This window comes from Anser brachyrhynchus (assembly GCF_964034855.1).
Source record: "Anser brachyrhynchus genome assembly, chromosome: 2".
Classification (NCBI taxonomy): Eukaryota; Metazoa; Chordata; class Aves; order Anseriformes; family Anatidae; genus Anser; species Anser brachyrhynchus.
In genome coordinates, this window is record NC_137695.1 from 123,267,471 (window position 1) to 123,294,056 (window position 26,586).

Consider the following 26,586-nt stretch of genomic DNA (forward strand, 5'->3'; position numbering starts at 1 on the left):
GGCCGAAGTTCTATGGGTTTTTGACTAAAAATGTAACTCCAGGCATGAATTTCTGGTGGAAGTTCAAATTTGTCTGTGAAGCAGCTACCTGTCTTCTTCCTGAATAGGAAAATAATTTCATGCAGCTTTTAAACTTGCAGTTTTAGCATACACAACTGACATGGGAAGTCATTTTAGACACCCTTTTAGAGTAGTGCAGTCACCGATATGCACCCTCAGCGCTGCAGTCCTGTGGCCCCAGGCTTGCAGGCAGCCTTGTTTCCAGGTGTAGTTGCCAGAGGCAAACCATTCTTAACGCTGATACCCCTGGTAAATGGGCCACAGGGAAGCACTATAAAAAATAGCAACTGTAGAACGAAGTAGGTTTATTTATATTTAAGAGGAGGCAGTAGGATCAAGTTCATTGAAATACATCAAGCAAAGGGTACTCGTAGGTAAATGCAAAGCTATATGGGATATAAAAATTGCCTTTCTAATTTGAATGCTCCATTTTCATTGCTATAAAAAGTGATACTATCATTGTTATCCATCAACATTATTCAAGACTGTCTCTATAAAACAGGATAACACCAAGTTTAAAAGGACCAAAGTGATGGACACTTTAAGGGCTTGACAGTGTGTATGCTACAGGGTAAAGGTGGAGATACATAAAACAGGTAACGTGAATTCATTTAATCATTAAAAACAAAAACATGTTGCAGCCTAGTTGCAATTTACAGCCTTTCCTTGCTGCTGCTTTTCTGTTTTGTATTGCCCTTCACTATATATCATTATGCTACTGCACGATGTTTCTGGCTGTGACTTTTTTGCCTTAAGGAGAGAAGAGAGATGGGGTAGCCACAGACAGTATTTATTGCCCTTTGAAATGAAGTTATATATGGGGGGTTTCTGGAATATCCCCCTTTATCTAGTGTATTGAGAACTATTTCTAAGAGACATAAAACACCTATTAGATTTTTTTTTGTTTGTTTGTTTGTTTTTTCCAAAATGCAGTCCTGGGAAATGCCTGTACCTGTACCATAACTGCAGTTGTCTGTTTCTAGCTATGCAACATTCAAGTCTAAAGCTGGGTGTAATTTATCATCCTTGCATTGCAACAGATTAATAACCCAGCTGAGTCACTATGATTCCTTCCCCAGACCCTTTGCTCTTCTCTGTGTGCCTTCTGTTGTATATTGCTTTGTTTTTAAGCCAGTCTCCTATTTCTTGTTGCAGCATTATGTTTTTTCCTCCTTCAAGTATATTTCTTCCTTCTGTCAAACCTACTTTTTCCCTGAATTATTCCTGCTTTGGTTCCCTCGACCGTCATCTCTCTTCATCCATCTGCAGCAGACCCAGTCTGTGTCATGCACAGGGACTTAGACTGTGAGCCAGTTAAGGATAGAAAGATCTTGCTGAGTTTAAAGTTAGTAAAGCCCCTCAGTTAAGGTCCCTCTCACACAAGCAATTCTATATAAATGAATAATAATGCATCATTATTGACTATATAGTAAACCCTCAAACACAGCGAAGAGAGAAACTTGGTGACCGATAGATCTTTTCTATCTCCAACTTTTATTAATGAGCCCTAAAAATGCACTGCTCATTAAGTCTCATTTCTTAATCATGCTAGTGCCACTAAATAGAAAATGTATACGCTCCATCTGGATTATTACAGAATGCAAAAGAAAGGCTAAACAAATTCTACATTTAATTCACTCTTTTCTTTAACACAATAAAGTAAATTAAAATCAATGATTGATTGTCTTTGGGAACATTATCATCAGGGCTGAATACATAAACAATGCACCAAATGAAAAGCTATTTAATCACATTCTTTCCTGTGTGTGTCTCAGTCAGTATATCACGAGCCAATAAATGCCATTTGTTTTATTCAAAAGAGGAAAGGAAACACATTCATTCAGTTTGACCATCTCTCCTACATCAGAAACGCCTGATTTTCTTTGAAGTTTCTTTATTTAAGAAAATGTACGACATATTTAAAAATGTTTTAAAACATCTGGAATTGTATACTACTTTTAGCAGCATTTTCACTAGGCTTTGTGCAGTGCAGGGCACCAGTTTTCATATGACACAACATGCTGAGTCCTGGGGAGTTGGAAATGCTCTTCCTCAATGCACAGGAGCATACAACCAGTTAGTCCTTCCACGAGATGCTTGGGACTGTGCTGTGCTCTTTTCAGTTGGAACAGGAATTTCTTATTGTAAGATGGTTTGAACTACATTGTCTTTTTTTTTGATGCTATATGTTAGTACCTTTCCATTAGCTATGTCAAGGTCTTCTTTGTTATAAGTGAGATGAGATAAATGAGTCACTCATGCTATTCTTCAGTAAGCTGTCCTCCCTCTGTCAAGTTTTACACGTCTGTACATGGCTGCTGGTAGTGCAGAACTTAGGTGTGTGGGGGTTACCTGTGCGAAGTGCTATTCCACTTGTGGGTTTTAGGAAATTTGATATAATGATTTTTGCAAGTGCATTTCATACTCTCATTCAAATAAAAATGATATCTGCATTACAAAAAATGCACAGAAGAGACATGACTTATTGTCCTGAAACACACTGATTTGGCAATGGAGAAATAAATTTCACAGACGTAAACTTGGTCATGTGGATTTTAACTTGTTGATTAAGGAAAAGCACTTTTAATCAAGCAGGTATTTACTGGTATGCAGGTCAGAGGTTTGAGCTTTTCTCCTCAGCCAATTAGTACTGAATCTGTTAAAAAATCTGATAGTAGGATGCACCTATCAAGGTCTGATTTATTCCTTTTCATATCTAGGAGTAGAAAGGCTAGTATGTCAACTCTCAACCACATAGGAGAGGGACTCCAAAAGCTTAAATGGGGTTTGCAAAGCTCCAAACACAGAAAAAGAGGATTTGGAATCTCTGAAATGTATATTCTGGCCACGCAGGGACATTTGTGCACGTGGAGTTTCAGTGGTTACCAACTGACAAAATACCTTTTTCCTCCTTTATTCACTGCTTCTTGTCTGTGCAAAGAAGTGTCAGAAACCTTCTCTGCCTAAAACCCATTAGGCCATTTTGTTATTCTCAATTAGATCCACCCTAAGAGTCTTTTCTTCTATGATACCTCCAGAAAAGTTCAGCCCTTTAAGAGGTAAGCTTGCTAAGGGTGCTGATATTTATCAGTATTTTAGCATGCTTGTAAGACAGAAAAAAACTTTGAGGCAAAGAGTGTTTTTAGATATATGTATGGTCACTACCTAGCACACCGTGTGTTGAAACTGCCTGGGAGCTTTGTAACACACAACTGTAATGCACACAGCAAATGACAACTTTCTCTTCGTGATGCTTCTTAAATGGGGGACTGGCTGTATGGTCAGGTCAGGCTGCACATCCAGCTGAGGGCTTGGTCCACTGTGGCTGTGGTTTGCAGAATGAACAACCCCTTTTTTTCTTTTTTCTTTTTAAAATTTTGCCATCAACCACTTTGTAGAGTATCCAATCCACTTCCTGGGGTTCTTTTCTTCCCATGCTTCTTCCCTGACTACAGTCTCCTACAGAGACCACAAACACAGCACACTGCCTGCTAGGAGAGGGTTCTCAAAGAGTTGGTTATTAGTTTGAACAGCAGTCCACCGTGCTATCAGATCAGTCAGGTGAAAAGCTTTGGCAGTTAGATGGCACGGAGACAGCTGCTATCTTGAGAAGCGCATAAGGCTGTGAATTTTCCCTCTCCCCTTGTGTATAAATAAGGACCAGTTGACTGTTATATCTTTGAGTTGTGGCTTTGTAGAAATTCAGCTTCTGTTTCAGAGTCTCAAAGCATTTTCCACCGTGAGCTTATATGCAGTGAATGGCTATCCTCAGCAGTCCTACCAGGTAATGTGCTTCGTTTCTTTACGCTTCCTGGAAACGATCACAAAGTTGATTTTCCAGCCTCATACTGGAACTGAACTCTAAGAAGGATGAGGAGTTGACAGGCCACAGCTCAGCTGGTGTCCCTTGGCCCGCTGCAGTCATTAAAACTCGACGCAAATAAGAGCAATCTAAAATGTTCTCATTTGCTCTGCAGGCAAACCTGACCTCAGCTTTCCGAGGCCTGCGGAGAGAAGACAGTAGAGAAGAGGCTGGGAATCGTTCTTCCTTTCCTCCTAGCTGTACATCACGCAGCTGACAATACATTTTTGAGCATGCTGCCTCCTAGTCCTGTGCATATAAAGTTGGGTTCCTGGGATTTCAAACACCCGTGATTACGCACTTAAAATGTATTGTTTCCAGATGGTAATGCAACCAGTTATTTCAAACAATGAAAAATCCAGTGATTTAATTGTTTCTGACAGATGAGTAGGAAAGCTGAAGGAATAGAAACATGTAAAAAGAATACTACATAAAGCCACTGGTAAATTTTAAATATAAAGAATTTCTGGAGAAATATGGGTCCATAACCTTAAAAAATGGTTTGTTTGTTTGTTTGTTTGTTTGTTTTTCTGCAAATACAGATTTCAGGAAATCAAGAGTTAAAAGTTTGGAATATTTTCCAAGTCTTCTTGTGTGCACAGATATGATCAAAATTTGTATGAGCAAAGGGAACTGCACATTTCTTCTTTTTTAGTATAGAAGTTGGTTCTAAGCCTGGAAGAGGGGATAAAGAGGAGTTTTTCAGTTTCATTGTTCCCTGCAGCATGTTGATTTCTGCAAGAGCACCTTGAACTTTCTGTGTATTTCATGAACTCAGCATCACCAGCAGTATGAGCAAAATATAGAACACACCTCTTGTAAACCCTTTTGACAGAATGTGAGTTCAATAATATGATTTTCAAGTGTAAAGACTGCTGCTCAGCTCTTCAGACTGGTGACATGCTGCATCCTCGTGATCTCCAGGTCAGAGCGTTTAGTTGCTGCCAGGTGCAAGAAATATCCTTCTCTCAACATCAGGGACCTAAATGAATGCAAGGGTAATTAAAACAATAAGGGCATCCTGTATTATAAATTCTTACTATTCCCTGGGGCTGGTCACCCACAGCTGCAGAAGCAGTGAGAACAGTTTCCCAGCCTCAAGCCTCCTCCCTTTCCTGAAAACCCATCGGTGTGAGCAGGCTGCAGGTCAGTGCACCGTCCTGGGAGTCCATCAGTGAATCCCAGAGGCTGCAGCCTCTTGCAGCCCTGTGACCCTTCCCTCATGTCACCACAGCAGTGTTGCTCTCATCAATATGATGGGCTTCCCACCAGGGCGCTGTCTGAGGTGAATGCACATCTCATCCCATGAGTGATCACATGAGGAATGCCAATCACGCAGTTCCCACCCTCTTGACTGAAAAAGCATCTCTCACGTAACTTTTTGATCATGTGATAGGTATTTATGTTCATGGAAAACAGCATAATTGTGTGCTTTGAATGCCTCTGTGACAAGCTATGTGGCTTGTCCTGCCCAGAGAGCCCTAGGAAGTGAAGTTTTCGTGCACTGTGACATGCTCAGATAGCTGTCAAGTGCTTTGTATATTCCAAATCACAAACCATTTCTCATTTCCATCAGATACATGTTTTAAGGTATCACTTAGCAAGTGCTCCAGGACAAGTAAACAATAAAGAGGATCATTTTCTTTCACTGAAAAGTATTTATCTTAGTTTCCTTTGTTAGTGGGCATATTTGCGAAACAAGAAAAATCAAGCAGCCAAACTGCACAGCCCGCTCAGAGGAGCAGCCTGGAGATGCGTGCGCGCCCTCCAACTCTGTTCTTATGGCAATTTTAAATGAGATATACTGACTCGGGATTGTACCAACAAATAAGGGCCCCTGGGACAGTTAAGACAGTCACAGATAGGCATGATCTGACTGCAGGAGACAAATACCAGCTGCCAGGAGAGCAGTGGCATAAGACACGCTGTGCGGGTTCTCTGCATTAATTGGCTGCCCCAGCTTTAGAGCTGCTTTGTGTCAGCCGCGCAGTGCTAACCAGCTGCAGCACAAATCTGGACTTGGTCTCCGCACCTCTTCACAAAAGCTGCACTACTGATTGCACCACGATTGGCTTTTAAACTGCCAATTTACTACTTGAGACCTCACTACTAATGAACACTCCAGTCACTGTAACAGCACGGTTTGTGATTGCCTTGTCTGAGCCTCCCACTCAGGGTAGCTTGATCTGCTTTGGTTGTGTTAGCATAAGCAGAAATAAGCTAACAGAGTTCGGATGGGATGTTTAAACATTGCAATTCTGCAAGCAGCGTGTAGCGCTGCTGCCAGAAAGAACAGCCCTGCCCTTTCCCTGTTCCCAAATGCTTGCTCTTGGGATCTTGCTCCCCACATGCTGCCAGCTTAAGTGTCTGCATTGCCAAGCAATGAACTAAATGGGGGAACGGGTTCACTTCAAACTTAACTCAAGAGAAAAAAATAGTAATGATTAATTTTAATCCAAATTAATTCAAATTGGTCTGTTGTTTGGCTATGAGAGTGCCTTTGTCAGCCAAATGAAGGGAGCAACTGGGAAGGCAGCAGTTTGTATTTAGAGGCAGACAAAGGGTAAGACTGCTATTCTTGGCTTACACTTTTCATAAAGATGTGGTATAAATGTGATAATGTTCTCAAAAGCCCTTAAAATGATGCTATTATTCTGTTCTTAGTGGTCCTTATCTCCCAAACCTCAATTGAGGTCTTTTATTTAAAAGTGTTCATTAAAAAGTAGCTGTTGTCGTCTAAGGCTTAAGCTGGAGTATGAAGTTTATATCAATGTTCAACAATGGAAACGTGTTTCTTGATAATACCTAACAAAGAAAACACACTTTTCATGGAATTTTCTTTTCAAAGGAATAAACACAGTGTAAGCTTTTTTTACATATGTGCAGAACAATTTTTGTGTATGCAATATTACTGGTTTCCTTGCAAGCGCATACTCACAACATGCAAGGACTGCTCCCTTTTTTTGGCTCCCAGAGATGCACCTGATCAAAAGAATGGTATTACTGGCATCAGGGAGCAGGTGGATGTACAGACATGAAAAACAGTTGCACAATTCTACCATCCAGACTTCAGGTACTTTGCTTCAAAGCCCCATCCAAAAGAAAGACTAACGAGCAGAGCACCTCACCAAATGCAGCAGAACTTGTTGAATTAAAAGATTTTTTTTTTTACACAGCTGCTCCTCTCTTACCACCTTCTTAATGATACCTTTTCTGCTGGAAAAAAAAAAAAAAAAAGCGCTGATCAAACCTGGCAATGTGTTTACATAAGAGAAACATTTCATCTTAAATCATACACTTATTTTGGATCTCAGTATTTACTATACCATTTGAACCGCAAGGGTTCCCTCAGCAAAAGAACAGCGGAGCTGCCTGTGATGAGTCATTGTGTGTCCCCAGCCTGGCTCACATTACCTTTCTGTTCCTTGGGGCTAACAAAACCCTTCAGAGGAATGAAGAATGAACCACAGGTAGGTCACATTCATATCCAGAAGTTCACTGCAGTTTCATTATGATATTGTTAAGTTCCATGTTCCTGCTGAAAAGATGACATTTTCTATTGAATAGTGACATTTGAAAATATAAACCTGTTACATTTCTTCTGAAATATTTGATTCAGCAAACAAGTGACAGACACAGATATTTCTGGTTCCATTGGCTTTGGCAGAAACATTATACAAATTGTTATTTATTCCCAAGTTTTAACCCCTTTTTTTCCCTTACATAGGCAAATGGGTAAAAAAGCAGAATCACGAGCCATTTAAAACAGCACAAAAACTTTTCTGAAGGTTAGGTTTTATGTTTACCATGGAAACCCTGAGATATTAATTGAGCCAAACAGGGATTAGTTAGAAGAACGCAGTCTCTGCCTTGAAGTTTTATATAAATACACCAATATATACCAGAAAACATTCTTAAACAGCAGAATCTGATACTAGAAATGCAATTGAAAACATGGCCCTCATTTCAGATTAGCGATTTTAAAACATTATATGAAAATCCCTTGCAAAGAGCAATCACAGACAAAAGCACTTAAACATTTTAACATCTATAGCAGTCACTGCATCTGTATATAGCTTTGTTAACTATGGTATTAAAAATGAACTGGGACTCCAGTTAACAGCTCCAGCACTGCAAATGTGGTGCAGCGCATTAGAGAGTCTGGCCTAGTGTGTGCCACAGTTGTTTAATTCATCTGAGGTTGGCAGGGTTTCTTTTTTACTTAAATGTATTCACACCCATGCAAGCTGTCAAATTGGAATTACACTTAAGGGCTTAGGCAGAGCTGCAGCTGCAGCAGTGATGGGGGCAGGGATGGAGGAGGCTTGCACCACTCCCTCCTGCGCTGCCCAGGACTCAGAAGGAGGCCCCCTTAGCTGATGGCTTGCTCCTGTCTTCCCTGCGTGACCCAGCTTCTGTTTGCACTGTACATTTCGTGTAATCTTAAATGACTTAGAGAAAACGACAATTTTCATTTTGGCGTTGGGTGAAAATCAGCTATTGAAGAGAATGTCCTTACAGCTTTAAATGACCAAGATATCATCCATCATCACAGCCCTATTCTGTCTGCTACCAGAGCAAACTCTCTTCATTAGAGGTGGGAAAATTATTTGCAGTAAAACATTTATTCAGGGAATTTAGCATGCTTTTTTTTCTTTTTTTCATTTTTCCCTATTGAAATTTATCTGCAAACAGTCTGATTTTTATGTGCTGGCCTATTATTCAGTGTTATTCAGTGAGTTCTTTATGTAGCTGTACTGGAGTTTATGCACTGCTCCTGAATTGCTCGCTCTGGCCATTTTTCTCAAGTATGAGTCAGCCATTATTTGTTATTCGTTCACAGGAACATTCAAGTAAGTTTCCTAAGGTTGATTTCATTTTCTTGTGAGCATCCTGGAGGACTGCCTAACTTAGGACAGGATGCCCAGCGGCAGCTATGCTGTCTGCAGTCTGTATAAAATTATCCCTGGTGACACAATGGATTTCTGCCTCTGACACATCTCCTTCCCTTCCCTTGTGATACTGCCTTAATGTTAGAATTTTTGATGGCTTTCTGTAACTCAAAGGGACTTCCTGGTACCCCATAGAGTCCTGGTACTGCACGTGGCTATGCGTCATCCACTTGCCTTCATTAATTTGTCAACTGCATTTCAAAACTAATTGACTTAATGGTCTTTTCCCAATAGCTCTTTGGGAAAGGTGCTCTAGAATCTCATTCCTTTGTTGGCTGGAGTCCTCCTAATTCCCAGCATAAAGGCATCATCAAAATACCGTCTGATATATTCCTCACTGAATGCTGGGACTGAGATATATTTTTTTTTCTTTTTCTTAAAGAGTCTCCTTAAAGCAAGTAAAGAGCTTAATGTGGTAGTGAATATTTCCAGCAACATACTTAACTTTAAGCACAGCCTTGTAACTTTCATGAATGTCAAAAAAATGCAAAAAAGTGTGACTGTTATTAGTATTAAAGTAACTAGTTACCCAACTTCTCAGACAGTACTGTTCACCCAAGCTGAAAATTCATCAGTACTGCCTTCTTGATCACTACATAGTACAGATGATTATGTTTAACAGACAGAGTGTGTGCTGTCAGATTCTGGAACTCATTCAGCTTGCATTCAACTGATCTATTATTGTTATTCTTACGCATTTAACAGCTCTACTTTATTGTGGAGAAGATTCAAATTATTTTTATTCACGTAAACAAAATTTCCAGTGTAGTCACTAGCCTCCTGGAGTTGGGCTTATACAACATTAGCAAACATGATAAAATCCTTACGCTTGGTAATATGTGTTGCCAGTATGTATGGACACGGAACAGCATGCTTACCCACTGGCAATCCTAAGTCTATAGAAGAATTGCTAGGTTACAGAAATATATCTACAACATGCAGGAAACTGATAAACAAAGAGCGAGTGTATTTACCTCACTATGTGTGAATCATTAGCATGTAGTCATAAATTCTGAACTCCTGCTGCTCTCAGACTAATGGTGAGTCCAAAAAAGAGGTTCGCTTTGAATGTTTGGACAATATTTATGTTGTAGACTTCAGGTTATTACAAGCATCAAATTTAGAGAACCAAGGTTAGGAGCCTGTTTCCCACATTGTAAGTGGTAGAGATCTTGACAAGAATGTCTTTTAAGTTAGTTGTTTAATAGCCTTGAATGGAGAGTGCTTCTGACCCTCCTCCTCTCCTGCAGCTCCTAGAGAAAGATCATTTCAATGTTATCAAAGTTTACTCTCCCCACAGGTAATGCAGTAAGTATAACAAAGGAGACCCTGTCTGTAAATTCCATGCAAGTGCATACAGGACAGTAGAATACTGTCATTTTGTTATTAATTCAGATATTCATAGTCTAAATTATGTTCCAATGAACTCACTTATGGAAATTGAAAACTGAAAATGTATTTATTTCAGAGCGACACATAATTATATACTTCTAGTTTGCCCTGTCTATTTTAAATTACTTTATGCAAATCTCATTTTCAAGGATTATGTATAGAGTAAAATTAGATGAGCCCTTAAATAGCTAATATAATATAATTGTGGAATTATTGTGTGTGTGCATAGCGTGCACATAAGATCCAGATGTTAATTAGTAAACCAGGTTGATTTAGCAAGCAGAAATTTGCTCTCTTTGAGGAGAAATTGAAAGGAGAGACAATTGCTTCCTGGAATGTTATTGTTTATACTATAAGCATACTGAAAGGAAAAAATTAACATGGCAAAAAATACTTTTATAAAAAAAAAAGAAAACACCAATTAAGTTATATAAGCAGGAGTTCATTGCTCCCAGAATCTTGTATGATGGCTTTGCAGAAAAAGACATGAGGTGTTTACCATGAGCATGGTTTGCGTAATGGTAAAGCAGCTTTACATAATCATTTGTGTATATCACTGCATTTCACCTGAAATTAACAGAGTTAGTGTATTTTGCATTAGATGTAGATCTAGATCCTTAGGCATTCTTTTAAGAGATACAACTGGCTCCAGAGGGTTAAAAATTCAGAGTTTACAGTTTCCCTGAACCAAAATTCATGGCCTGAATGGATGCTATTCACAGGGTTTATCCAAAAGGCAACCTTTCACACTGTGGAAAAAGAAAACTTGAGTTAAAATATTTCAGCTTCGTAGACATAACAAAAGAATGTGTTTTAAACTACAAATATAATAACTGTAATTTAGGTCAATTTTGTTATTTGGCATCAAGCAGACAAGTCGGTTTTGCCTTTCCTATGAAAAGCTGATATTTAATGTCTGAAAATAGCCACAAAATGAGTGTGAATTACTCAGAGAAAAATATTGCCTCTACTAAAGCTGACAACAGAAACTTTAAAACAATCACGTGGAACAACCTGTCATCTCAGCCTACAAGTCCTATTCAGGCCTCAGTAATGTGTTCGCTGCTTGCCCAAACTCCCATTGATTTCAGTGGGAGTTCAGAATGTATCGAGAACAGGCGATACTGCCCGTATTTTCCACTGTGGCAAGACCTGCGCTGTGACCTGTGAGGTCTTATCACTGATGCCCAGATCCAAAATCTCATTCACCAGGTCACAAAAGCTGAGCAGAGCACGAGTGCAGTAAGTGTCACAGACATATTTCAGACTACCCTAGGCATCTGAAACCCTTTGCTTGTGAATAACAGCAGGTAACAGTGCCATCTTTTAAAAACCTAATGCAAGAGCCTCAGCAAGGAAAGGAAAGCAACCCATTCTGGACTCCATTTTAGATTATATAAATTCAGCTTTGCATTTTGAAGGAAAATCCTCCATAATTTTCCACATAACATGTACACAATGAAAGAGCTGGAAGACTTTTAAACAATGATGAATATACTGATAATTGAAAATGTTTGTTGTCACAATCTGCAGCTGGACACCTGATGCTGCTCATGGTTTCAGAGGGGAAAAAATGCACATTCTCTGTTACATTAGAAGTTTCTGTTTATTCTTGTTGGGGAAACGTCAGTAAAAATACTCTAAGTGTATATTCTGCATCCACCTAAGGAAATGCTTCACCCAAACTTATCTTTTTGTAACCAAGAAAACACTCCAAGGGTAGAAAAAACTTCATTTATTGTGTAAATATCCTTTATCCTTTGTGTAAATAGCCATCTTTCAATGGTTGTGTGTTTTTACAGTAAGCTTTGTTACTGTACCTCCACTCAAGTTTTCCATGCCAAAACTGAGGATTGTTGCAATGTTTATTTACACTGAATGGTTCAAAATGAATCACTTATTGACCTGCAAACAACAACAAAAATGCTTTATTACTCACCAGCTTTTTGTTCCTGTAGTTAATATGAGCGACAGTCGCTTCACCTTTATTTTAGTCTGGCTGTTCCTGGTTATAGTGACATGGTCATAGCGTGCATTACACCATTACACATACACACACAACCAAACCAACTAACCAACCAACCAAAAAAACCCAACAAAAAACAAGGAGAAAAAACAAAACCAAAGCCTAACTGGACAGTTACTGCTGTAAAACCTGGATAAGTTAAAGGGAGTCAGCCTGTGTACTTAAAGCACTGTTTTCAAAATTGCTTTTGCACCGTAATGGCCAAGAGGCACTGCCAGCCCTGCCTGCCCCTGTGCACCCCTGAGACTCCCTTGACCCTGCCCAGGCCCCAGGACCTCATGGTAGCCCCCTGGGACTGCCAGCCCCTGCCCCAGTGATGCTGCAGCAGGGCTTGCCTCCAGCTCCTCAGCATCCCAAGGCTATGCCTGACCCTGCTTCCCCTCACCGGGCCTGATCATTTCAAACATTATTGTTGGAATGATAATAACAATCATTCACAATGAACACAGATTTCCATTCCATAAAGTACTTATGCTTTAACGAAGAATACAGTTTCCTAGCAGCAGGTGTTAACATTGAAATGAAAAATTAGATTGTATATCTGTCTTCAGAAGGATAAAATTGAAAATAGGATTTACTAAAAACACTGATAATATCTTGAAACACTCATTTGTCTTTAAAGGTATATTAAATTTCATGGGTTTTCTAGTTTGCTTGAGGTATTTCAAGACTGCTTGGGGAATACGCAGGGGAATGTTTCTCTAACTATTACTATGTATGCCTGCCGAAAGTGTGACCTGTTGATAGCTGTATGGAGGTGTATTTTGCTCCCTGTATCCTTCGTCATTCTGGAAAAGCTTAAAAACTAATTACAAAGCTTCTAATTTCCAGTCTTTCTGCATTATAAGCCAAAATTAAAGGGGAAATCTGAGGCCATGGGAATCTATTCTTAACTCTGAGGCTGCAGACTTACTAACTAATGTTCTTAGCTAAGTACTTACTAAATTACTAAGTACTAATGTACTTACCTAGCCTCTGCACAGTATGTAGGGCGACTCTGTGTTTGAAATTAAGTAATTACATAAATCTTTCCAGGGTTAGGGCTGGCCTCTGAAAATCTCATTCATTTTTATCAGGAATTTCCTCTGAATAATATTCAACATCAAAGATGGCAAAGTCAGGCTATAAGGGAAGTGTTTGTTCTGTTGTCCGATTGTTACTATTGTCCTACCAACACAGACAACAAAATTCATCTTCTAAAGTCTACATCAAGGATCAGACCAATTTGATGCAAGTTGAGGAAAACTCTAGCACAGGCAGACGATTAAACAGCTTATTAGATGAGTGGTATACATCATTAAAGAGTTAAAAGGACAGTCAAATGTTATGAATTTTATTTTGTCCTCTCGATATGAGGTCTTTTACTAATGGATTTACTTCTTAAAAGATAAAAATTTCTGGATATTTGATTCTGAAGAATGTAACCCATCAAGGAAACAAAAGTCTCTACTAAAGTTGTAATCTCTTAGAGATATTTGTGAGGCTATTTTCTATAAAAGTGAACAACTTTGTTTTTCTGCTTTGAATATGGTGAGATTAAAAGCCAAGGCTCTGAAGACCTACAATTACAGTTTTAGCACAAGGAATCATACAGTTCTATCAGGGTATGGCTATATCTACATAAATGTATCATAAAGCTTTTGACTACAAGTTTTCTTTTCAAGCAAAGTAAATTTGCATCCATACAGCGCATCTTGTTAGGCATTAAGCTAGTCCACAGGGCTTTTTAGTGCATACACCATTTTTTTTACCTACTTGGCATGCACAGTGCTATATCAGGGCTCTCTAATTATGAAGCTGGAAATGAGTTTCTACAGTTTGACTATCAGCTTCTCTACTGACTTCATGGGTAGACAATTCTACAAAATACAGTCCTTCCTCTTTGCCTTGTATATATTACTTTTATATTGCATTCTCTTATAAGTTTTTAGAATCCTATGCCTTCCTGTAATCATACTTCATTTTTAAGCTCCTTTTGACCCATGTTCTCCTGTTTATGCCTAGTGCTTTCAGCTATACGGCAATATACAACTTAGATACTTGTGCTCATGTGGAAGTTGTGTTCTACGGCATTTGCTTGTTAATTAACATTTTTAATGCTTCCCTGACCAGATAACAGTTTTTTGTTTGTGGAAGCTTATACTCAGGAAAAATCTGCTTTAGAAAATTGACCTTTTTATCTCAGGATCAGTTTTGGATAGCTAGGTGACAGAGATTGCAAAATTCTTCAGGAACAAGAGCAGGCAAACAGCACGTTAGAGATTAGTAGAGCTCTGTGAAATTTCTCTCAGCGAAGATGAGAATTTCCATCTTTTACAAGGTTAGGCAAGGATGCAGGTGGTTTGGAGAAGTGGTTTTTTTTTTTTTTTTCCCTGCTCTTTAGATTTCATTTCTGAGACTTACTTTTACATGCTCTGAAAGTTATCCGTTCTGGAATTCAAGTTCAGTAACACACAGAGATTGGAAATTGTGAAGATGGGCGAGTTAAACTGTCTACACAAAAATAACCCCTATTGGCTTTCTCTCTCTCTCTCTCTCTTTTTAAAAAGAAATTTTCTTATAATTTTCTTCTCTTATAGTCTGGAAGACAGTTTGAACACTGATTGCTTCTAAAACAGTGATACCCACATGGTTCTCCAGGCTGCTAAAACAACAGATTGGTGAAGAGTGGCTTGCATATCTTACCCAGGTCTTCAGGCAGCTCTGCCATAACAAAGGCAAGAGTTAACATCACCTTCCAGTACTAGTGTAGTAGCTATCTGCTTTCTTGTGAAAAGGAAAGGTAAAGATGTACCTACTTCCCAGAAGAGTACTCCCCCTGGGGAGAGAGAGAGGAAGAGTTATGGACTTCATCCTACTGACATACAAGCAAGGGCTGAATATGGTGAGTACAAGTAAAATCCGTTCAACAGCAGCTCTTGTCATTTCCTTTACCTGGTTCCTTACCCACCCCACAATTCTTACCGTTAGCCTCTGTATTATTGTGTTCAACTAAAAACATCTGGTATTATAACTACTCAAAGAAGTCCAGAGAGATCCTACTCTAAGCCCTCTGTATAGAAATTCAATTATCCATAAATGTTACCAGTTTGGGCTGGCACAATATATTTTTGGCAACTATCACCTTTTCAATTTACTTGTATACCTTCAAATATTCACCCTTTAAAATATATGTTCCCAGAACATGTAACTCTACTAAAGTTTAGCTCTGGAAAGAATTTTATCTTAAAAGCCATCAGGCTGTTTTATTCAAGTTTCGCATATTGCACAACATGGGTTTTATTTTACACTCTTCACATAGATAACCAAATACGTATCCTGGGTGAGCGGAACCTGGTTCTTATTTGTCTGTCTTTCTTTTGTTCTTTCAGTTTGGTATATAAAACCATACAAATGCTTTCCTACTTAAAATGCATAAAAAGCTGCTTTCCAAATGTAGTATGACACAATAGAACTTTGGGGTAATTTTGTAATTATTTGACTGTCACTACCATTATGCATAACTCAAAAGTTATACATAATTTATGGATACAATACTGTATATTTCATAGAGATAGCAGTCAGATACCTTGTATAAATGCCTTACAGAAGATAGTTTTTGTTTCTCTGGGCAGGCTTCAGTGTTCTTTGGCAGAAGCTTGTGTATCACGGAACAGCAGCTACTAACAGGCTGTAGGAAAGCATTTTCTGGTAAATGCCTTAATGCCTGTAAGAAGTCATTTGATTTATCCATACTTTATTGGAGAGAAAAAAACCAGGGTAGTTAACACATCATCCATGTGTAAAAAACATTTTTAAAAGACAGCATGGGCATTTTTAATCTATCTTAGCCCCCACAAACAATACTTGTCTGTGGCCACAGTGTGGGGGCTGCAGTACCTCCACAGACCCCAATCCCCTCAGCTGCCCACGGCACGCCCCCGCAGAGCAGTGGTTTATTCACCCCTCTCCTCGCACAGGGGATTTCTTTCCAGAAAAGATTCCTTTCTCTTTTTCCTTCTCAGAAAAGATTTCTTTCTCTCCAAGAGGGAAGCCCTCAGGGAGCCGAGCCCCTCAGCCGTGCGCCGCCAGCCCCTGGCACAATGGCGCCGCCTCAGGAAGGGACCGAGGAGGGCAAGAAGCCACCCGGACACCAGCTCCTATCCCAGACAGGGGGCAGAGGCGGGCAGGGGGTCCCCAAAGTAGCCCCCAACACCCCCGGGCACCGCGGGACGAGGGAAGGGGCCGGGGCACCGGCGCCTCAGCCTCGCCCTTCCCGCGGGCGCCCGCCCGTGTGGCCGTGCCGGGCTCCGCCTCAGCCGCCCCAGTCGCTTGAACTTTCCCCGGGCGCTCGCAACAAGCGACCCGCTCCGAGCTGCCCCGTCCCCGCCTGGAGCCGCCAAACTCCCCGTCCCCACACCCTCAGCTCCCCTCATCCCCTCGCCCGCCCTCAGCCGCTCCCCGTCCCCACCATCACGCCCACCCGCGGCACCCCCACACCGCCCGCCTCTCCTCCCTTCCCTTCCCTTCCCTCCCCGCCCCGCACACGCCCACCCCCGGCCCCTGCCCCTTCCCCGCAACCGGGCAGAGCCCCCCGCCGCCGGCTGCTCCTCCGCGGGGCCGCGCTGCCCTCCGCCGCCCCTTGCACAGAAGCAGGGAGAGAAGGAAGGAAGGTGGAGGGGAGGGGGCCGCGGCCGCGCCGTCCGGATGCGGTGACCCCCCCCCAGGCTTCGCCTCCGGGGCCGCACCGACGCGGGAGGGACGAGCGAGGAGCGGCGGCGGCGGCTCGCCGGCTGCCACCATGGGCTGCTGCACGGGGCGCTGCACGCTCATCTTCCTCTGCTCGCTGCAGCTGGTGAGTGAGCGCCGGGGCACGGCTCCACGGGGCACGGCGAGGGGGGACGGCCCCGCTCCTCGCCCCGCGACCCCCGAAGTTTGGCGGTGCCCCCCTCGGGGAGTCCCCCCCCAGGCCGTGTGGGGGTGCTCGGGAACGCCGTCGCCATCCTCTGCCCGTCTCCCTTTTTCCTCTCCCGAAGGGCGAAATCCGCCCGTCCTCTCCCGCGACTTTCCCGGGCTTCCTTTTCTCCTCGTTAAATATTCCCGAGGCGGGAGGGAGGATAATGCGTCTCCTGCTCTTTGTTTACCGAAGTTGGCGTATTTGTTTCGGGGAGAAAGAGTTGTCAAGGCGAAACGGCACCGAGCGGTGATCATCCTTCCTCGGGCTCGTTAGCTGAATGATAAAATAGTGCTCTTCCCTTAACAGTTCGTCCCTGGTCCCAAGAGTATTTTAAAAGATTTTCTTTTTTCTAGTGACTCAGAGTCATCGTTTTGCCACATGATCTTTCCCTAGGACGAGTGCTGGTCCTTGAGTCTGTAAAGAAAATAGTGGGATGCATCTACTGCTTTTATTTTTTTCCCCCAAATCCTTTTCTAATCTTCCTAGTTTTCTGTTACAGCACTCAGAAACACCCAGTGTTTCAGGGGCAACGTGCTTAAATCCAACGCGTATGATTACTTCACTTGACAATCCTCATTCATTCTCGGGGCTTTATGCCAGGCTCTCCGCCTGCTCGAGCTGGTGTACGTACCTCCATTGTGTTCCGTGCGAGTCTGGACCCTGCTGAGATTTGCTTTCACGGGATGGAGCTAAGTGTGGGATAGGTGCCTGAATGGTTCAGCCTCACCAAAAGGCAGAGGAGACGTGCAATTTGTGCCCGTAGTGCTAGGAGAGCTTTGCTTGTACGTTTCTGGCTTTGTTTTTTTCTTGTTTTGCGTCAGTTTCACAGATACTCTCCCATTGACTGCAGGAGAATTGCTCCTGATTTACTTCAGTGCGTGTGGGAGGAGAAACAACCCCTTTTTCTTCAAATATATCCCTCTACCGGTTACGGAGGTTATAATAACTGTATTTACTGTTCTGTAGTATTACTCGAAGGCTATAAAAATTGAAGTAAAGTGTGAATAGCCACCATAATCTGCAGAGAAATGCATATAAAATCTTTCAGAAAAAGATTCCTGTTTTATGAAAGACCTATCAGATGATCTAACAACTTTCAGAAATGACTTTAATATGTAGCTTTTTCTGCTGTACTTACCTGTTTTATAGTAATGTTCCACTGTCGTCATATCCATATCTTTTATGCACTGATAAATGCCTGTGTGGCAAAATGCTTTCGCTTTGTTTAAAAATAAAAGTCATGCTTTACATCCAAGGTGTAATCTGGTACACGTGAACTTAAAGCTCAGGCACTTTCCGTGATTTCAGTGGTGGTAGCGTTCAATTTGTGCCTGTAGAAGTTGTCACCAAGGGCGGTTTTAGATCTTTTTCTAACATCTCACAGGTCACGAGTATAGAGCATGCACAACAGAACTACATCCCCAGACATTACTGTCATTAGAGGAGATTTATTTTACCTTGCATCCAGTTATGGAGAGGTGAAAGGCGCGTTGCTGACTGTGGACAACGTTTAGATAAAGTGCTGTAACAGCCAAAGTACTTGTGCTAATTTCTAGCATTTCCAAAGTACAGGTGATTTATACAACTCGAGGAAAAACTTTAGGAAAAGAGAAAGCTGGGCATGTGTTTTAAAATTGTTCCGCCTAGTCATATTCTAGTCATGTCAGAAAAGGGTCTGTGAGCAGTTCTGCCTGAACCTTAGGATTAACCTTTGGATGTCACCTGAGGAAGACAGATCTTATAGAATACAGTTGGCAACACCTTCAGTAGCATACAGATACTGCGTAGGCTCTCTTTGACATAAAATGAGGTGAAGTAAAAAGCCAAATTCCTGGAAACGTGTTCGCACCAAAGGTTTGCTTCTTGTTTGAAATAAATACACAGTATGCAGTGGCCTCGCAGCACAGCTTCGTGATTCCTTGAAACTAGCTTCTCTAACTTTTGCCTACTCTGCGTGGTTATATGTTGCTGGAATGAAAAGAACAACAGTTGTTGTATGATAGTCTATAAAATACCCATTCCCTAAAAATAATGCATAAAGTGTGTAAACTTCAAGATTTGTTTGTCATTTTCAATGCTCTTTGTCTGCTGGGGGACTTTGATGTGGAATGACAATAATACCAGTTTTCAATTGTGTTTTGATTCATGAAAATGTCTATTTCTGACTGACAGCTTTTCCATTTTATAGTTAATACATTTTAATATCGAATCCAGTAATCCCAAGGACATTCTGTAGTTCATTTTACATCATTTAATGATAATTTCGTTCTTCGTGTTCATCAATGTGAATCCCTATCGTTGCGTGTGATACGGGATTCTGGAAATAATTGCAGAGAGGGTGGGCTAGGTGGCATCGCTGCAGGAAAAGCTGTTAACCACAGGGTTTCCTGAACGGTTGCCTTGCACCTCTGCAGGTTGATTCTGCTTCTGGAAGCCAAGGGAATTTTGTGTAAGGAGAACAGTGCTGTGCCCCCCCGCCCCGCGTTTAAACCCCATGATCTCTGTCAATATCTTGCTCTTCCCGAGTGAAGCATAAGCCATTTCCAAAGTTGTCAAGCTAAGAACTCAGAAGTGTGTGCATATCGTTTTGCACATAAATCTGTCATTAGGATTATTAGGAGCTATGTATATGTCTGAAAAATATATCATAAGGATATATGAGCCCTTTGGATTACAGCCATAAGTCTTACTAGTGTCATCAGAAGTCAGAGATGTTGGCCTCCCTTGTACTAGAAAATGAAAGCAGCTGCCAGAGATGGTGCCTGTGTTAGAGTAGCCACAATGCCATAAAATACTGTAACAGGAAAATGTTTGGAAAATAAAGCAAGTTCAAAAAATATTAAATTCTGGAAGTGGTAAATTGGCAAAGAATTGCAGAGAGATTTAGCTGTGTGAATCCAATTGATGTTAATATGTGTCACACTGTGGAAACCTTCATGCTGCTCTGAAAATGTGTTTCTGAGTAACTACCATTGCAGGATAATTTTATTTCACAGAAAGTGGAAGTTTGTGGTACCTAGAAGTACACAGATATGCAAACACAAATAAGTGTAAATAACAGAGGTCATGAATGAGATTTTCAGATCAGTGAAGGGAAGATAAATGGAAGGTGCTAAGGAAGCTTCCTTGCTTTGAAAATCTCATTTCATTTGTTTTTCCTTGGACTTTGCCGCACTGTGTTCATTATATAGATCCAGATTTAAAAGTGTATGTTTTACCTAATTGTTGGCATAAAGGAGTTTATTCTCTGTTTAACCTGTTGCTTTCCAAACAGTTTTTGTGCCAATAGACCACACAGGTAATAAACAGTTTCTGTGTATTAATGGTTTGACCAAGTGACTGCCTGGTGAGTGCACTTGGTCATTTTAATAAACTCTTAATATACAGAAGGTTTATGTTTGTGATTGCCCTTAACATTAATTATACTGACACCTGTAAATTCTTACTCTGTGAGTTGAGGTTGTATACATTAGACTAAAAGGTAATGTTTCCCCATTTATTATTATACGTAGTGGAATTTCAGTAGTTACGTGGGGAAGTGGTATTTGCCATGTGTAGATTTTAATCTCATTCAAAAATGTTTTATTAAACTGGAACCTTTAACTTCTGCTAATGTACCTTCTGAAAATCTCATGATTTTTCCTGTCTGTGCTTGCATGTTGAACTGACAGATAGCAGTTTTTTCACTTAACAGCTCAGGGGTTCAAGAGGTTTGATAAATTTGAGAAAGTAAAATCTTTGAACCAGTAAATTGCGGCATCTTTTTATGTTGGTAACAGAGTCTCTGGCCTATTGATCAGCAGATGAAGCGTCTGTCCACTGGTAAAGGATGAGGGAGTGCACGTCGTCCTAACAGGGATGGAGGGGACTTAAGATTTCAGCCCTGAACAATATGCAGTTAGCAGGATGCTTCCCTTACTGTTAAGAAAGCTGTTGGGGGAATGGTGTTTTGCTCAAATAACTCAAATGACACCCCCAAATCATGTAACTGTTCCTACTGGCTGTGCCTGAGAGGCTGATGCACTTGTTATGTGGATGTGTGAATGCACTTAATGTTAAATTAGAAGTAACATGCTGCATCCAGCACGACTACTTGAGTTACGTCTTTGCAAGTTGAAATACAAAAAATGTGTGACATAGTATCCTTCTTAGGATCTCTGTCATCGGGAACAAAAGAGTAGCAACCACCAATAAGTGTTTTTCACTTTGTTTTTGGTTTATTTTACAAGATTGTTGGAACATAGCCAATTTAAAAACACATTTTTAGTGCATCAGCCCTGCAGTGTTTAACCACTCCATACACCAGAAATTCAGCCTCGATAGTGAAATCCCCTCTTCCCCAAGCCACAAGCAATACTTCTGTCAGTTCAGTGTTCCGAAGTTGGGAATTCAGAGCTTGAGAAACCTTAACTTTGCAGGGCAGTCTGAAAATTTTGAACTAGGTGAATCTCTTAAGCTATGTGACTGTTTCTTTGGTTTAGGCTTTATTCACCACAGCAGGCTATTTTTCTACCATCCCTTGTTGCTCTGATGGTGACTGACAGTCTTCTGTCATATAGAAATATACAGAATATTTTGTACAGTGATGAACTTAACGAGTCAAAATTTTAACTACAATAATGGCATTTGATTCACTGAAAATCGAGTTATGCAGCTATCCTTTCTGTCTGTAAGAACAGGAAGTTTTGGAAATATTTATTTTAAGAGTACCGGAAGATGCAGTGGATCTTCTATTTCAAGATCTGCTACGTTCTGCCAAAATTTTGGGGACTGGGAAGCAAAGATAGCAGTTTTGAAAATCATTAAAATTTAGAAGGGTAGCATTGTTGGATCCAAATGGGGTTTGGGTAGGACTTGCAGAACTTGAGCACAGAGTAGGTTTATGCCTAGAGATTCCATGAGATTGACTGCACCAGCAGTTGAATGGGTGGTGTTTAAACCTTGCTGGTTTTGTGAGGTTTGGGTATGAAATAGAAACTTATATGATGAGATACTAATAGATCATGTTTTTCAATATTTATGTACCTTTCATGCATCTTGGAAGTGTAAAGAGGATCCTTTTAGTTATGGGGCCAATCTGGTAAGTTGACAAATAAATAATCACAGTTCTTTAGTTTTTCAGGTAAAAGTTTTGCATCTTGCTTCCTCTGTGATATCCAGGTTACTTTTGCAAATAAATAAAATAATTTAATTGATTAGGTGACCAAAGAGAGAATCAAACCAGTTGCACAGATGACTGGCCCCGATATTGCAAAAGAAAAGTGAGTGGAGGTTATCTACTTCGCTTGAATAGGATCAGCATCAATTCCTGTGCTCACTACAAATATTGGTAAGATCTTCTTAGCTGTGCACAATGGAAGGAGGAGAGGCAATGCACCCAGGCTGCAGCAAGGGGGAAGTTCTGGTTAAACGTTAGGGGAAAAAAATAAATGATAGTAAGGATAGTAAGAGCAGCCATACGTTGGATCATGTTTTCAGGCAAGCTGATGAATCTCTGTTCTTAAATAGTTTTAAAACCCAGATGAATATAGCTCTGAAAAACCTAATCTAACTTTGAAGTGTATCTGATGTTGAATTGGGCCGTGCCACAAGTAAGAGTTTTAGCAGGTAACCTTCAGAGATCTCTTTCAACTTAGGTTACCTTATGACTATGCCGTTTTACCAAAGCATAAAGAATAAGGGCCTTCGATTCTTTATTGGGAGGGTATTTGAAATACACAATAATTTAGGTTGTTTTGAGAGAACTACCTTCTTAATTTGTTGTGGGTGTAATACTGTGGAAATAGGCTTGAATTTGGCCTATGCAGTTGTGTATCTGAACACCAAACTAAAGTGTTAAATTAAATGACAAGTACCTATGATGGCCTTGTCATTTGTAATTTCAGAAAGAGTATTTCTGCAATACAATATAGTATGTCAGATTTTTCGAGCTCATTTGTATTGAAGCAAAATACATTTTATTCATTCCTGTAGTTAATTGCTAAGCAAGACTGTAGTCATTTTGGGGGCAGAGAGCCTGTTATTTTCATTGGTATGGGGAAATGAACTGCACGTTTTTGGTTCTAGATGAGAAGCAGTAATAAGTGACTGTGTGGTTCAAGAGGGTGATAATACGATACAGAGTTTTTCACCTCCAGGTCACGTTTTGAAATGTACTGCAAGTTAGATGAGGGCAGAAGTCATTATGGCTTGTATGAAATGTTAGCCGTCGTGATATGGTGTCAATATAAAAACATTATCTCCGTATTAGTCCTGATTTCCACCTTTTATGTTATACTAGGAGGATCAAGGAGATGGCCATGGCATTGTGAAGACCGTAGCAATCTCTTTGCCCATGTTTTCTTCAGGTCATCTTTTCAGTGCTGCCAGCAGGACAGAGCGATGAAGTTTGCACTGCCTTTGCTCATGCTGGAAATGATAACTTTGCTTGGGATGGCGTCATAGGGAGACATTTGTAACCTTAATGAGTCACATTAAAACAAAATGAAAAATAATGTTTAAAAAGATCACATTGATTTTGTGTGAATTTCATCTTTTTCATAAGAAGAAGAATATTTCTTGCTTTTTATTTAGTACATTTTGCCTTGAAAATAAAATTCAGCAATGGGGAATGGAAAATGTCTCACTTTGAATCTTGAAGCTGCTTAGATTCATCGAAGATGAAATAGTTTTCTCCTCATCTATCAAGAGCAGTTAATGCGCATCTTCCTAAAGGGTATGCCAGCAGGTTTCAGATGATACATTGCTACGCTCGGCGAGATCCACAATTCCCTGACAGAGCACTGCCAGCAGCACTATCACAGGTTTTAGCATGTCATGGGCTTTTTTTTCCCCGTGTGTGACCAGTGAAATCTTTGCGATCTCGCTAAGGATCTGTGCCTTTGGCAGGTCCGTAAAAGAAAGCCGTAAGCTGGATTTAATCACTGTTCTCTGATCTCAGGAACATACAGAGTGCTTAAGACCCTGGTAATAAAAAGGTAGTAAAAGATTTTATTTTAGTCTTTTAGTCTTTTTATTTTTTACTATACTTCCTTATCATCTGGTCTTTCTTCAAACACTGCCATACCTTGCATGTAATCCCAGCTCAGATGGATTTTTTAATGCTGTGGTGATTTGGGACTTGTTCTTACGAGTTGCTGAATGCCCTCCAGCTCTCATTAAAGTCCCTGAAAGTCATTCTTTTACATATAGGCTCTTCATAATAATAGGTTCAAGCAAAAGCAGCAGAAAACCCTTCCAACGAGCAAATGCCAGTATTACAGTGAAAAGAAAGAAAAAAGAAAAGTTTTCTACTTAATCAAACGAGTGGGGTTTGCCAGACAAATATCTCTTACAGAAATTAACATCAAGAAATAGAGAAATGGAAAATTTTGTGAAACGCAAAAGAAAGATAATTGGCAAAGAATTACTTGTATTGAGTGTGACTCTCGAACAATCACAGTTGGTTCTTCCACAGATCTCTCCAAAGGGGATTGAGGTTTTTTTATTTCATCAGCACCAAAGTTTTAGAAGAGAGTGAGTATAAATATAAATAAAGAACATACGTTTTAGTCAAATGGAATTTCCCTAAGGAGGGTTTTGACACACACCAAAGTAGCTACAGATAGAGTAAAGGAAGGTGACCCATGAACAGAAAGATCCTGATATGCTTTTATAGTGAGGGAGATTATGTGTGAGCATGAGATGAATTGTGGAAAGGTACATTTAGATCAGTGTAAAAAAGGTGAGACATGGGAGCCCTCTTCAGTGCACAGATGAAAGTTAACTGTGTCTGTAGGAGGAGTTCCTCTCTAAGGTTTCACTGGAAGCAAGACCTTAAGAAAATAATTTTTATCTTATCTAACATGTTGCTGATGATAGGCCAACCTCTCACTGTTGTATTTTATTGCTAGTGTCAGACCTTCTGAATAAAAAGACAAAGAAGCACAACCGTATTATGATGATATTTATTAGAGAGATTAGAATTGCAGTCTTTCTCACCTAACTTTAGTTTTTTCCTCTGGTGGATCTTTGAAAATTCGGTACCGTTCTGGGAACACTGCAGATTCACTGCCCTGTCAACAGTCCCTGCAATCTCATGTAAGCAAAGTCCTTCTGGAGCTTGTGAGGATGCAGCTGAAGCTCTGCATGAGCCTCAGTAGAAATGAGTAGGTATGTAAATTCCAATAAAATACGAGCCTTGTGCATCCCTACAAAAGAAACAAAAAACAAAACAAAACAACAACAAAACAATTAGACAGATTTTTAGATGGACTGGAAGGAGCTTATAATATGTCTAAATGTGTTTCAGAAATGGGATTCTGTTAAAATCGAGTGTGTAGAAAAAACTTCTTTAGGAAGTTTAGTCTCCATAATCAAGGAATAAAAAGCTGAAAAATTCTAAAGCTGGAAACTATAAGGCATAATAATGTAGGAATAACATTACAAAAATATGTAGTTTTGCCTCTGCTTGTGTGCTATTTTTTTTTCAGCTAAAAGCTTATTGTGTCTTTCTGCACAGAGAACAGTATTTCATTTCTCTATTTTTTTTCCATGAATTAAGTAGACATCATCAAGGTAAGTGTGTTTAGATTTTAACTGGAACAGAAGCCTTGCTGCTCCTACAGATTGTGTGAATAATTTACATCACAGAAACCTCAAAAGCCTCTCTGCCCTCTAACGCAGATGGAGCTACTCAGAGAAATGAAGAGATGGTCTCCTCATGAAGATCCCTTGAGCTGCTGAAGATTATTAAGTCAGCCTGTAGTCAGTCAGCTGTACATTTTTAAGGTGCCCATTTCAACGTATCTACTAGCATGTGCATTCCGGAAGCTTAAAAAAATCTCCACATTTGGAAGCAATTTTAGGTGTTTGCCGCTGTTTCCCGTTGATTCTTATGTTGGCACCAGTTGCTGATTGGTGCTCAGCTTCATCTTTCTTCTGATAAACTGTTTCTGTTCTCATCAACATAAAATTCTTGGCGCCAGTGCTTAGCTGTGAAATTATGTGCTATTTCCATTCTGTCTGAGAGCCCTTTTTTCCTGAGCCAGATGATTTGTTCCCATCTCTCCTCCCAACTATTTCAGAACAAGTTCCAAGTTCTGATCTTCATCTGCTTTATTAAAGTAGGATTCAGACCCTGTTCGCCCTAATCCCAAATCAGTAAAACTTAAAATTTAATTGTAGCTGTAAGTTGACACAGTGAACATCTGGTTTAAGGTTCTTCAATCCTGAAAGTATTCTTCACTTCTGTGGTTGCACTGTCCCATTATCACACCCTTGGCTAAAATAGTGTCATTCTAGTGAACTGTGATAAATGGCAAAAGTGTTTGCCCTTACAAGTGGCAGGTAGAATTGCTTGGTTAAAACAAAGTAATCA

The 26,586-nt window shown here is 40.3% G+C and overlaps 1 protein-coding gene and 1 long non-coding RNA gene across 8 annotated transcripts in view; one reads left to right on the top strand and one right to left on the bottom strand.

Annotated features, from left to right (window-relative positions):
* Positions 1 to 1,590: 1,590 nt before the first annotated feature.
* Positions 1,591 to 15,933, bottom strand: LOC308190752. 3 transcript variants are annotated; one of them, XR_013947472.1, is made up of 4 exons: positions 9,849 to 15,172; positions 7,337 to 7,460; positions 6,861 to 7,135; positions 1,591 to 4,904 (listed from the first exon to the last, which is right to left on the bottom strand). It is a non-coding gene; the product is annotated as an uncharacterized lncRNA (long non-coding RNA). The 3 variants fall into 3 exon arrangements; XR_013947473.1 differs by lacking the exon at positions 1,591 to 4,904 and adding an exon at positions 15,861 to 15,933 and having other exon boundaries at positions 5,629 to 7,135; positions 9,849 to 15,110; XR_013947474.1 differs by lacking the exon at positions 1,591 to 4,904 and having other exon boundaries at positions 5,629 to 7,135.
* The window catches only part of NKAIN3 (sodium/potassium transporting ATPase interacting 3), a 372,372-nt gene continuing 360,968 nt past the window's right edge, over positions 15,183 to 26,586 (top strand). The window contains exons 1-3 of one of the 5 annotated variants that reach the window (XM_080582402.1): positions 16,819 to 17,126; positions 22,428 to 22,557; positions 23,509 to 25,997. Coding sequence is in view for 3 of the 5 variants with exons in the window: in XM_080582405.1 (XP_080438531.1) it covers positions 16,375 to 17,126; positions 17,728 to 17,767 (792 nt within the window). In the remaining 2 variants the exon portion in view is untranslated. The other 4 variants (XM_080582405.1, XM_080582408.1, XM_080582409.1 and 1 more) reach the window with 4 other exon arrangements.